The sequence below is a fragment of the Scylla paramamosain genome, chromosome 36, assembly GCF_035594125.1.
Source record: "Scylla paramamosain isolate STU-SP2022 chromosome 36, ASM3559412v1, whole genome shotgun sequence".
Taxonomy (NCBI): Eukaryota; Metazoa; Arthropoda; class Malacostraca; order Decapoda; family Portunidae; genus Scylla; species Scylla paramamosain.
Window position 1 is genome coordinate 7,903,802 of NC_087186.1, and position 13,106 is coordinate 7,916,907.

The 13,106-nt window shown below is 37.5% G+C and overlaps 1 protein-coding gene across 4 annotated transcripts in view; it reads right to left on the minus strand.

The window, feature by feature from the left end:
* The window catches only part of LOC135090894 (triple functional domain protein-like), a 220,718-nt gene that overhangs the window by 24,649 nt on the left and 182,963 nt on the right, over nt 1–13,106 (minus strand). For 3 of the 4 annotated variants that reach the window (XM_063988054.1, XM_063988052.1, XM_063988056.1), the window contains exons 29-36: nt 11,788–11,990; nt 10,091–10,174; nt 6,973–7,144; nt 6,168–6,399; nt 5,808–5,964; nt 5,432–5,659; nt 4,785–4,976; nt 4,383–4,612 (exon numbers count right to left, since the gene is read on the minus strand). In XM_063988054.1, the coding sequence (XP_063844124.1) occupies nt 4,383–4,612; nt 4,785–4,976; nt 5,432–5,659; nt 5,808–5,964; nt 6,168–6,399; nt 6,973–7,144; nt 10,091–10,174; nt 11,788–11,990 (1,498 nt within the window). The remainder of the gene's footprint in view (nt 1–4,382; nt 4,613–4,784; nt 4,977–5,431; nt 5,660–5,807; nt 5,965–6,167; nt 6,400–6,972; nt 7,145–10,090; nt 10,175–11,787; nt 11,991–13,106) is intronic. The other variant, XM_063988055.1, reaches the window with a different exon arrangement.

A 13,106-nucleotide genomic window follows, 5' to 3' on the forward strand; every position in this document is an offset into this window, starting at 1 on the left:
TTCAAATCAATCTTTCCTGGCTATTGGTTTCATCATATAGAACTAATGTAAATTCCCCACCACAGATTGACAATAAAGCATGAAACAAAACAGGAATCAATAGTTATGTATCAAACTAGGTAAATATTTTGTCATGCAAATCAAGTTAATTACCATTACAGTAATACTCATCCATGTCACTATAAACATTTTTTTTTTGTCACCAGTGAATAATTTTTTTTTTTCATGGTTCCCAGTGGTTAAAAGACACTAAAGAAGAAAAAAATTTCAGCAGCTTTTCAGCTCAAAGTAAAGACTGAAGACATATTGAATTTCTTAATCAACAAGCAACATTTATGAATAATTCTAATGCTAATAGCAATACACAGTGGTAGACACCAAGAGTAGTAATCTATTAAGTAAATATTTATACCTTAAAATTAAGAAACAATCTACCACCAACAATAATTAGCTATTGAATTACCAATGAGAGTTGAATCTTCAGTGCTAGAAAAGACAAGGTGATAAGGGCATTTGCAAGCTGTACAGTTGCCAGTGTTCAGAAATGATAATGCTGAGCCTTCATTAGTTTTGATCTATTAATGGATTAATAAACAGTAACTCAAACACAAACTTGACCGTTTTATTTAACAATAAAAAAAATATTTAATGAAGGCTTCAACACAATTTGGGACAGGACAGAATTGGAAGAAATGAAGAACATTCACTTCTGTACTTACTATTGGATCCCATTACACAAGGATTGTTTTAATCTGGAGCCTTGCAAGAACTCCAGATGGGTGCTGGGGACTGCATCTAGTGAGTTAGTTTTCATATACAGTGTTAGGACCGTAAGTACTAGATTTTGTGTTTACAAGATGTGTTGGTCTGCATTTTTTTGCCTTTAGTGTGGACCACTAAAGACTACAATGTTTTTATCTTCTGTTTCCTAAAACAAAGAACACACACAATCAACAGGAAGGATAAGGATTAACTTCTTGTCACACCACCTAAGCTCTTTTTTAACATGTACTTGATGAATGGGATGACTGCTGACTGTCTCTCTCCCACCATTACTCTCATGCAGACAAGCAGAGACAGTCCCTGCCCTGTGACAGTCCGCCAAGGATTATGGGACTTCAGACACGTTTGCTCTCAGGCAGTATGCATCAGATGTGTGTTTTAAATACATGAGTTATTCTTTAAAGCTCATCACTCACCAATTTGAGGTTTATGGTGATCTATTTGTTAGTTTATTAATGTTCAAGTTTAATGGTTTACATCTAGAAGTCATGGATCATGCACTAGTAACTCTTCCTCTGCCTCCATGACACACCCACATCCAAATAAATACCTCTGTAACTGATAAAAGATTCCTAATAGTTTGCAGGTGTACAGGTTCTAGTTTATAATGTTCTTACCACAGAATCAAAAGAGCCTTCTTCAGATTCTAAAGATAGTTGATTATCTATATTTTTATCAAGCCAATAACTTTTAATAATGTGGCAACATGATTTTTCAAATACTGATGTTATTTTGAGAAGCACCCATCTAATCACTAGTTAATCATGGTATGTATTTGGAAGAGAGTGTGTCATGTCTCTCCAGGTCCTTCAGAAGTCCCGTAGTCCCCACTTTTCAAGGGAACAGCTCTACCCACATAAAGCAAACAATAGTAAAAAGTAAATTTCATGATGCTCTGGGGGTGGCAAAAGAGGTTCCATGACGGCAAAGCTTATCAGACAGCCAAAATTTTATGCACCTGGAAATACAATCATAGAAGCAAGGTTTTCTCAGTCCTTCTCATCTTTGTCTTCCAGCAACAGACACTTAATAAATTATATACAAAAAAGGCAGGAGAAAAATCACCAACTTTATTCATCATACCATATTTTTATATACAAACACTGAGCCCTTCAACAAAAAGGACAATTTCAGATGCAACTGTACACTGACCTGTATATAATATGTATTACTATCTTTATTGAACAGCCTTCTTTGAGTTACTTGCAGAAATCTAAGTATTCATATTTCTAATGAGTGTTGATTCTCAGAAAAAAGTCTGATGCCATCTTCTAAATCAGTATGCAGATTTTGCTTCAACACATCTTTAGAAACTTGCTCATAGCCAGTGGTGAGGCTGACAACCTCTCTGCCTGTCCCTCCACAGAAGGGGTAAGCAGCAGAGACATGAGACTGAAGTTCAATGCCTCATTTAGTCCCATGGCAAGGGTTACAGTCTATTAGGGAAGGTAACTCTGCTCTGGTCTTACTGAAGCAACTGAATCATCTTGTTGTCATCACACCATCTGGTTATCAACAACTGTACTTAACACTATTGTACAGTACAAATGAGTTTTACACTTTTAAGTGAATAAAAAATGTTTGCACCAGGTAACAAATGCCAGACATTTCTGAAAATGGCTCAACTTAATACTTCTGATTATGTCAGACTATTGAGTGATCTATGAATTTTGTGACAACAAATGATGCAAAGAGACTTCACACAACAAAAAGATAAAATACTCTAAGATGACTTCATATATGAGTCCTGGAACTGCTAAATAATATTGCAAAGGGGAAAGAGATGTAATACTTAAGTTTAAAAGATCCACAATATCTTATTAAAATAAAAAAAAGTGTCTAAGTAGTATTATAAAACTAACATAAAATGTACTTACAGTTTCCAAATAATTTGTTGTGAAAGTTTTGAGTTTTCTGAATTGGAAATCAGTTATATCACTTTCTGCTTCAAGCAAACAATCTGGTCTTACAATATAAGATCTTTGTGACAGTGTTATTTTCAGTAGTACAGTACAGCAAATGTCTATACGTATTTCATTAACTCACATTATTGTCAGTCAATACAAGCATTCACAAGGTGAAAGAATTAGCCAACTGGCATGTTCTCTATGTGGCACAAATTCATTTGATTAGATTATAAGCTGAACTGGTCACTGTGGGCAGGAGAGTGTGCATTCAAATTTACATCCATCAAGCATTACCAGTAGTCTTGGTACTGTGATAATAGAGCAATGTTTAACAGACTCATTAACACTGTAAATATAACGTTGCATACTTGCATTACAGACTGATCCCTAAAAGTATAAAGACACCAATGTTCACTCAGAGCAAGCCCTTTGCTTTCTCTGCTCTGTATCAACTATTTTGTATAATCTTCCCTTTTTATGATACCAATATTTGCATAATTTCTAAAAATAAAGTAAACTTCATTTTCAACAATTAAGTTTCCCCAAAACTATGAATAAATGTTATTCAATATCAAACTTATCTACCCTACTACTGGAATTTCTTTTAAAATGAAGTGAAGAGATCTAGTGTAAGGTTGTGGTGTTACTAGCACACCCAACCCTGGAGTCTTTTGTCAGTGCTGTGTACCTTTCCAGCTATCCAGAGACACAGTGGTCCCAGGGATGGACAGAAGAGCCTCAGTTTTACATTTCTGATATATTGATTCTGTTTATGAGGCATGAAACAGATTTTTAAAATTCAGTAAAGAGTTAAAAGGTCAATTTTCTCAGATGAGGTTTAGATATTGAAATTTTCTGAAAATAGAATTTATGATGAATTACAAAATACTGGTAAATACTGAGGTTCAACTGTTGTTTTGATCCTTCTTGTGGGAGAGAGAGAGAGAGAGAGAGAGAGAGAGAGAGAGAGAGAGAGAGAGAGAGAGAGAGAGAGAGAGAGAGAGAGAGAGAGAGAGAGAGAGAGAGAGAGAGAGAGAGAGAGAGAGAGAGAGAGAGAGAGAGAGAGAACAGACACAGAATGGGATAAGATTTGGATGTGAGACAGAGAAAGATTAAGTGCATGTGTGTGAATTTGTTTATATGAGTAAGTTCATGTGTGTGTGAGTATTTGTCTGTATGTGCACATATATCAGTGGATGAGAATAGACTTGTATCAGTGTGTGTGTGTGTGTGTGTGTGTGTGTGTGTGTGTGTGTGTGTGTGTGTGTGTGTGTGTGTGTGTGTGTGTGTGTGTGTGTGTGTGTGTGTGTGTGTGTGTGTGTGTGTGATCATGTATTTCGTTTTGAACTACAAGTGCACATGCACCTGGCTTCCCTTTTCTCTATCCTGTTCCTCAAGACTGGGATTCTCTTCTTTCACTCACTGCAGCAATGTCACTCTAGTCCTGCTCTAGGACTCCTCAGCCACTCTGTTGCTGTCCCACATGCCCTCATCAGAAGATACCCAAGAAACTGTTATAAACTTAAGGGTCTTGAGGTGTAATATCAGCCCCTATAAATTTTCAGGGAAACATTACAGACTGCACCAAAGTCAGACCCAAATTATGATTTTTGGTGCTCCTGGGCCCATCACCTCTGCAAGTTTACATGCACGACAAATATTTTCACTCGACACACTGGCTTGAGTACTTACACATTCTTGGTCTGCTCCTTTTGGTAAGCTATTGGATACTGAATAGCCTTGAGAAAGTCTTTTTGGGTCTGCAGTAAGTGGCGAATCTGTGAGACCCACTGGTTCCTGTCATCCTCTGAAGCCCCTTGACAGATGAAGGCAAGGTGGGGCTTGTGGGGATCAGTGGATTTCAGGAGGAATTTTAATGGATCCCCATCTTCTACCTTTTCAGTTAAGCTCATTTTGTTAACCTGTCAAGGAACATAAGGATTAGATCAATATAACTAATCGTTACATTAAAGTAGGTATCAGTACTCAACTGCCTATGACTATAACTTCATCATGAATCTATTTACAATTATTCCAAAGCCTATCCCTATGGAATGAAATTCATAATCTCAGTGGTAATATAAGACAACAAACCTGTAGATGACTCTTATATTGATAAACAGGGTTGGAAAACTGATTTTTCTTCCGGCCACTCTCAGAGAATATGATAGACTGCTCAAAGAGGAACACCATCAAATCTTTTCCACGGAAATTGTGAGCAGAGGTGCCCTCACAGCAGACCAGCGGCCCGTAAAGCAGCAGCTTTCCCTGTGACATGATCTTGCCCTGTAAAAGACACATAATTCAAAATGTGACATAGCAAAAAAACTCCTTAGTTTCATATATCCATTTGTATTAACAAGAATGATAGTGCAAAAAATCTGTAACAATTAAAAGTATTTTTTATATACCTTATTTTCATTTACTTATCTTGGTGTGGCACAGACTATTTCTCATCTCTTGTAGCAAATACACACATGCAAACACACATAAAATATACATGTAAGAGATCTGGCTTTGTCCTTCTACTGCATTATGAGGAGGCAACTCCTCAGCTTACACCTATACAACTGTTCACTGCTGGATGAACAATGTCTCCATTTGGGCCAGGATTCAAACCTGGGATTTCTTGGTTGTGAACTGAACAAGTTAACCTCTATACATATACAAACGAAATCTGAACCTAGAAAGTACACTTTTTCACACCACACTCAACTAGCTACTTGTATCTCATAACTCACATCAAACCCTTGTAATCTCCCAACATTCATCATGTCGTTGGCTGCCTTGGGTACAACAATCATGATGTTGAGGGCTCTCTTAATGCTCTCAGCCTCCTGTGTCAGCCCAGCCCGCTCAGTATGCTTGTGGATATCCCGCAGGAGCAGCTGATACTTCATCAATCGCTGCACAGGCTTGATCAGCAAGTCTGGCAGCTGCAGCTTGTGGCCCAGCTTCTGCCTGATCTCCTGCAGAATAATATAAGAGTGCTGTGTGCATCTTTTCTATTTATAAATGGAAACTGCATTTACAGAAGTAATTTCCAAAGTAAACACCTGTGATACTATATGGCATTTGAAAAATAACAAAACATTATATAACAGTAAAAATACCAACCTCAAAATAGTTGGAGTACTCTGAGACAATGTACTCTGAGGTGGGTTTGTTTTGGCAGTATTTGACATAAATCTGTAGCCTCTTTTCACTGCGCTGGAACACCGGCCCGATTTCTTCTGGATGCTCTAAGCATCGTTCGATGTTTTTCATGAAGAAACTGAGGAATTTATATACATTATTTTTACTTAACTTTTGTTTTTACTTAACACAACAGCAATAAAAAAGCTTAGTGACAATGTATCAAGGTCACACAACATATATTTCATAAGCACATCTACCATTGTGATTCAATGTATTCTCTTGCAGGTTATAATATTATGCAACTTATTATCAGGCATAATGATAAGGACTCAGACTCACTCTCTGTGCCATTCATAAATAGCCTCCAAGTTTCCAAACACCATCTTGTCTTTTCCATCCTTGAGATCTTCTGGCATCTTGTTCTCAGAATCTGGGTTTCGCATCTCTGCTATGTAGCCCTCCACCACATCTGCCAAATCCCTAACATAGAGGCGCTCTGTCTCCACCAGCTCTGCCACAACAAACTGCCGCTTGTGAAGTTCTCTTTGCTCCTTGGTCATATCACAATCCCCTGAAGGCAGATGCACCTGGTTAATGCTGAGAAGTGAGCACTGGAGATAGAGAAAGCCAGGGCAATTCAAAAAAGAATTTGTCAACTGCATGACTGTACTGCTGCAGGATGGGCACATTAACACCTGCATCATAAAGAGCGAGGCTTTGTCACATTGCAGTGTATAAAATTTTCATATGTGCATTTTATTCTTCAAAATTAGATAATGAACTTGTACAACCATATCAGAAACTTTATGAAATACTGAAACAAACACTTAATGACAGCACCAAGAGCCTCAGCCAAAGATTTAAGTGGGTTTTACAGTTCTTGTAATGGCTGATGTCAGTTCAGGATATCCACGAGGACTGCTGTCAATCAATGCATTACATCTGTAGCATTGTTGACAGACCATAGATCTCTTGAATCTTTGAGTTATAGGCTGATATACAACAATACTTATGATGCTCACTTAATTAACTGAACTTAGTAATATGTAATAAAGTAAGAAGTTCAGAATACACAAAGATCTTGACTGCAAGACATATGTAATAAAACAGATATGAACAACACATTCTGATATGGATCTCCCACCTGGACTAGTATCTTGTACAAGGAGTGAGTGAGGTAGGGCTGATGCCCCCAGATCTGCATCATCTGACAGCTGTGAGGTCAACGGCACGGGGGATGAGGCCTCGTCCCCAGAACACCCGTCACCAGAACTCCGCCACTCCTTCAGGAGCTCACTGGTTTCTGAGTGTTGTTCCTACAGTGGAGATGATATAGTTAGCCAGCTGCCTGCACATTATATTGTGTTTGAGGATAATTGGTTACCTCTGAAAACTAAAGAAAACTGAAGCTGTAGTAAGTAGATAAGTGTTTCTTAAAACACTGCAGCTTGAGACTTGACAATCTTCTCTGCCTTTAGATGTGGTGTCTGTCCCTCATGTCAACATTCTCACTGTGCTGAGTGTGGCAATGATGATGATGATGATAATGATGATGATGATGATGATGATGATGATGACAATGGCAAGAAATGTATAAGCTTTGTGTAGAATATTACAAAAATAATAATAAATAAGATTTTTTTTGTCTAGATTATGTCATTGCCTATATCTTTGCAGGAGTGTCAAATTTCTATATGAAAGGGTTACAATTCTCCTCAAGAACACATCCAAAAACAACCACTGTCAGATAAGGGCTTGTTGAAGATGAAGGACTATTTTAGTCTCCTCTCATTAATCTCTGTGCAAAATTCAAAGGCAATCCTTACACGTCTGATCTGCACAGTCTCCTTTCCATCCACCACTTCATACTGTTCTTTGGTTTTCTTTTCCTTAACTACTTCACTGTGCCTTGCTTTCTCTCCTTCCACCACTTCATTATATCCTGGAGTCTTTTGATTTGTTTTTTTAGTTCCCAAGTGTTCTCTGCACCAACTCACAGTCCTTGAAAATTTCTTTTCAACGCGGTTTGAAATCCGAGCCAAACCTTTATTCTTTAAGTCATCACAGGAGGACAAACTTGACCGCCACTCTTCTCCCATGCTAAGCTGCCTATTTTTTGTATCACCATCAGGAGAAAGTATGTAATGAATCTGTCATCAATTCTGTCTTGTGAACAGTCACCACAGCACTCAGGTTATCACAGAATGTTTGACAGGACTAGACTGGGCTAAGAGATCAACTATCAGGTTATCACAGAATGTTTGACAGGACTAGACTGGGCTAAGAGATCAACTATCACCCAACCTCCAATACACACAGAGATAAGACTAGTTGCCACACACTATTTTTCAATCTCACCTAAGGTATATATATTGCTCCCACTCTTATATCTAATCCAGAACCATGAGCATGAGCTACTTGTACTTAATAATTGTATTTCAAAACAGTTACTGTCTAAAAAAAAAATTCTGGGAGTGTGAAATAGATTACATAAATATTCCCATGCACATCTTTGCTATCAAGTGAATCTAAGATATAAGAGTGTCTGGTCAGGAAAATTTCCTTCTGAAAATCTTATCTACAGAAATGTTGTTACAAGTTTCTGGAATTGCATCATACTAATATATTTTTTTTGTAAGCATGTGTAAAAACAAGAGCTACACTGACAAAGTGGCTCTCATGTTGGCTTATCACACCATTGTCATTGTGGTGTGGTCCAGCATGTCTTGAGATGTGATGATATGGCAGAGTGTGGAATGGTCAGATGTATGTGTGTTTGAAGACTTATGTATGACACTGCTGAAATGAAAATAAATATCATATTTACATAAATATATTCATCTGTAGCAAGACATATATGCTAGAATTCATGTATGTATTTGTGCAAAGATGATCACAGTATTTTCTGCTTTGAGATAGTTAGCACTTAAATAACCAACATACATAACTAAGAAAATAAAAAAGAAAAGCTATGAAACAAAAAATAAAATATGTAACACATGGTTACACACTACATAATGTGTACATAAAACATTCAGGTACAAGAAGGAATCTACATATAGAGTGCAAGACAAGAAATAAAGCCTGCTGAGGAGTTCGGATTAAGATCAGTGTCTTTAACTTTCATTGATACCTGTCATGATAAGATAGCAATATCAACTGAAAGAAAACAAACACACAATACTGAATGATACACTGAAACACACAAGACTGAATAGTAAGGTTGATCGTTCCTGAAAACTGAAAAATAAAAGGCAGATAAAGTGACAACCACTGTAAATATGTGGTGTTCAAACAGTACAGTGAATCCTGACACACAACAGCAGGTTCCTGAGGGGTAACTGCATCATCTGGAAACACAGAAATTATAAAAGAAAATAGCAGTTCAGATAACTAATTCATGGTGATGCTCATAACACAGGCCAATGGGAACAAACCATCAGGTTATAATGGCCAGGTGCCTTCATAGGGAAATAATATAAACTTGATTTGGAAGGCATCTAGGACAACACCTATGACAAGAGTACTTCTTTAGGTTGTGAAGGTGCTATGCATGTCACTGTGACTTATTCTTGGCAAATAGGAAAAAACTGAGCTAAAAATAAGCATGCAGTGTAATAATTATAAAGACCATAACACTACATGTCATGATACTTCAGTGCTAAAAAGCAAGTTATAATATTCTTGAAATAACTAAACATCCATTGCAGTCCAAGAAAAAATACAGAGGCACAAATACTGCATACTTTGTGACACAGCATTAAGTGAGTCCCATTATAGAATGTCCAGTCATTTTAACTTATGAAGTGTGTTCTACAACACAAAAGCCTACATACAGTTTTGTTCTAGAAACAAAGATGAAATAAAAAATAATTTACTTCAGGATTGTCTGCAAGAATCCTACACAGTAGTACCATCAAGAATAAGAAAGAATACTGATAAACAACAGATCAACAACATAAAAAAAACACCAACTACATATAAACACTTAATGTGAGCCAGAAAACTGAAAAGAATGAAAAAATCTAATTCCCAACCAACAGCATGCACTGTAAATAAGATGAAACCAAATTATGTGACGGTCAGAAACCCAAAGGTTGTTCCCAGCTACAAAACAGTGTTATGTACAAAAGAGTCCTATGATGTGCCACCAAGTGGTCCATGCACAAGTTAAGTTGGTAAGAAACGAAACGAGACACTTTACACATGCAAGATAATGACAAGGGTAAGAACCATGCTCGCTGTGAACCACAAACGCTCACCATCTTTTCCTTGACAATGTTTTCTATTTCTGTTGCAAGGTCTGTGGTAGTTCCTTCAGCTGTCTTCAAGGCGACACTGGTTGACTGTTGGAGGGACAGGGCTGTCATCCAGACTCACTCAAACAGAACACCTAACCCAAAGCACTAGTTTCCAGTAGGCTACAATCAACCCACACCTCACGTCTCCTGCAGTAGCCAACTCACTGCGTAGCCACAGCCAAGTCCTCAACACCCCTGTCTTTTACACTACTTTTTTCCCAGAACTAAACCTCAAAATAAAGATTTTATCATTTATGAACACTCATTTTGAGAATTTTTCAAGCTATGAATAAAATGTTTCCTCTGCCCTTATTTACAAATACACAATTTAAAGTTATGGATAAACACATTAAAAGAAACTTGTGAAAATAGCTAAAAGACTTTACTTGGAAAATATGTAATCTATTGTTAATCTTGATTCATAAATTTTCACTATATGATGCCCTTTGAAGAACATAACTCATTAGTAAATCATGATTCACCTGTGCACAACTACTTCACAGGAGGACAGCAGTGTTAATAACTGTCCCTCAGTCACACTTCACATATCACTATCCTCACACAACCAGCTCCTCACTGGACCAGCTATCACCCTGAGGACCTGCCACCTCACACCTCCTATCACCACAAGAAAATAATGTTAGTTCAAGACCAGAAAGTGAAGTTAAACTGCAAAATGCTGTACCCATCACCACTTTTAAACATGCTAACTGGCATCCAACCATATTACGATATCCATTCATTTAATCATCTTAAGAATTTAGTAAATACGAGTATATCAAAATCAAATATAGCACTTTTTTCCCCATATTTCCAAGCAGTACCATTCACCTTTGCTTACCAAACACCATACCTGCTAAGAAGAGGAAAGAGGAAGAATGTGATGATGAGCTTTACAATTATAAAGACTATTGTAAAGAACACACCAGGGGGAATTTGAAACACTATCCTATATGCTATAAGTAACAAGAAGCGGCTTAACATAAATTCAGTACTATGATACAGAGGCACAAACACCCTTAAGAACACAAAACTCTCTAAAACTAAGACTGGTCGCCCAATCTTAAAATCTAGTGGACGTCTACTAACTCTAGTATGCTGACTACACAAATATCTGAAGAATATTCTCTCCAGTAATCAAGCTATTATGCACAAAGACTTCAAAACCTCCACACCTCAAAAATTGAGGCAAAGCTATGGATGTATCATGTCATGCAGAAAACACATCACCTGAAGCTAGATGAAACAGACTATGTATATAAAAATGGCATGAAGGCACCAGGAAATACATTGTTTTATCAAATTTACAAAAGATTTTTCACTCATGTTAATTTAGATAAAACTGGATGCTTTCTTCATGTCTACAATGCTTGATTCAGCAGTTTAGTTTTTTTGTTTCCAATCATGCTATGCTACCTGCCTACCTCCATTGTTTACAAAAGCCCTAACTATTTCCTTTCTAATATTTCCATTATTAATATGAGCTGTAAAAAGTCATTAGTATCAACCTGTAAATCAAGGGAAGGATAAATATAAGACAGACAATTCATCATAAAAAAAGTTAGGAGTCAAACAGGAACTTCCAGGACCTTGTAAAAATTATGGTAACAACAAATCACAGAAATGACCAAAGTTAATAATAACCCAAGGCAACTCACTCTGGTGGGGACGTCTGTGAGAATGTTGTCAAGGGGAGGCATGGGTGGCCCAGAGGCAGCAGCGGCGGTGCCCTGGCCACCCTGAGCCGCCGCTGCAGACATGGGCTGCTCCAACACCTTCATGGGAGGTGGTAGCTCCATCTCCAGCTCTCCCTCCTCCCCATTCTCCACTGAGAGGGAGCGACTTGGGCCGGATGCACTGTCTGTAAGGGCCATGAAGTATGAATTGTGCTGGTCTTTCCACAGTGCCAAGACTCACTCTTACAAAATTGTACACTATAATTTCACTGATATAAAGAAGCTATGTAATTAATGATTTGTTACAATAAATCATAATAAGTGTTTTCATGTTTTAAATCATTACAGTATCACCAAGTCATTTCTTTTTAAGCACTATTATTGGGCTCAATCATCATTTCATTTAATGTTCTCATTTTCACTTACAGGGTTAGACACCAAAGGGTTAAAAAACTGTTCTGAAATACATGACACTGATGTACTTCTTTTTTTAAACAGTATGAGTATTATTATAATTGTTTATTTGATGCAACTCAACACATTCAACTAAAGAGATTTCCTTCATGCTAGTAATATTTTCCATCAATAATTAGACAGAGCCAGACTGAAAATCTCCTCCAATCCTTGACACACTAACAATACATCAGGCTATCATCTTTAAACCAAATGACTAAACACAACACTAATGAACTAGAGGTAATGAAGACCTGCAGCCTTTCAGCACTAATGAGAAGTAACAGGAGTGTGTGTGTGATGGATTACAGGTGTCCTGGGAAAGGCATGGGACACATCAGTACTTGTGTGTGAGAGAGGCTGAAATACTGGCAATGTATCAGTAACAGTGAGAGAGAGAGAGAGAGAGAGAGAGAGAGAGAGAGAGAGAGAGAGAGAGAGAGAGAGAGAGAGAGAGAGAGAGAGAGAGAGAGAGAGAGAGAGAGAGAGAGAGAGAGAGAGAGAGAGAGAGAGAGAGAGAGAGAGAGAGAGAGAGAGAGAGAGAGAGAGAGAGAGAGAGAGAGAGAGAGAGAGAGAGAGAGAGAGAGAGAGAGAGAGATGCAATATCAGGACCTATGTATAGCTTTGAGGTGTTAGAAAGGATATAGGTGTTTGAGAATATCAGTATTAGTACTTGACTGTGAGGGAATGGGTATAGACAGGGCAGCTACAGTACCTGCCAGTGTGAGCATAAATACCAGGGTGTGGATGACATTGTGAGATTCTTTTTATTAATGGTAAAATTTAGACAAACCTAAATGACTCGTTTTCTTTAATACTTCTTTGGTTTTGTATAAATAATTTTGCCA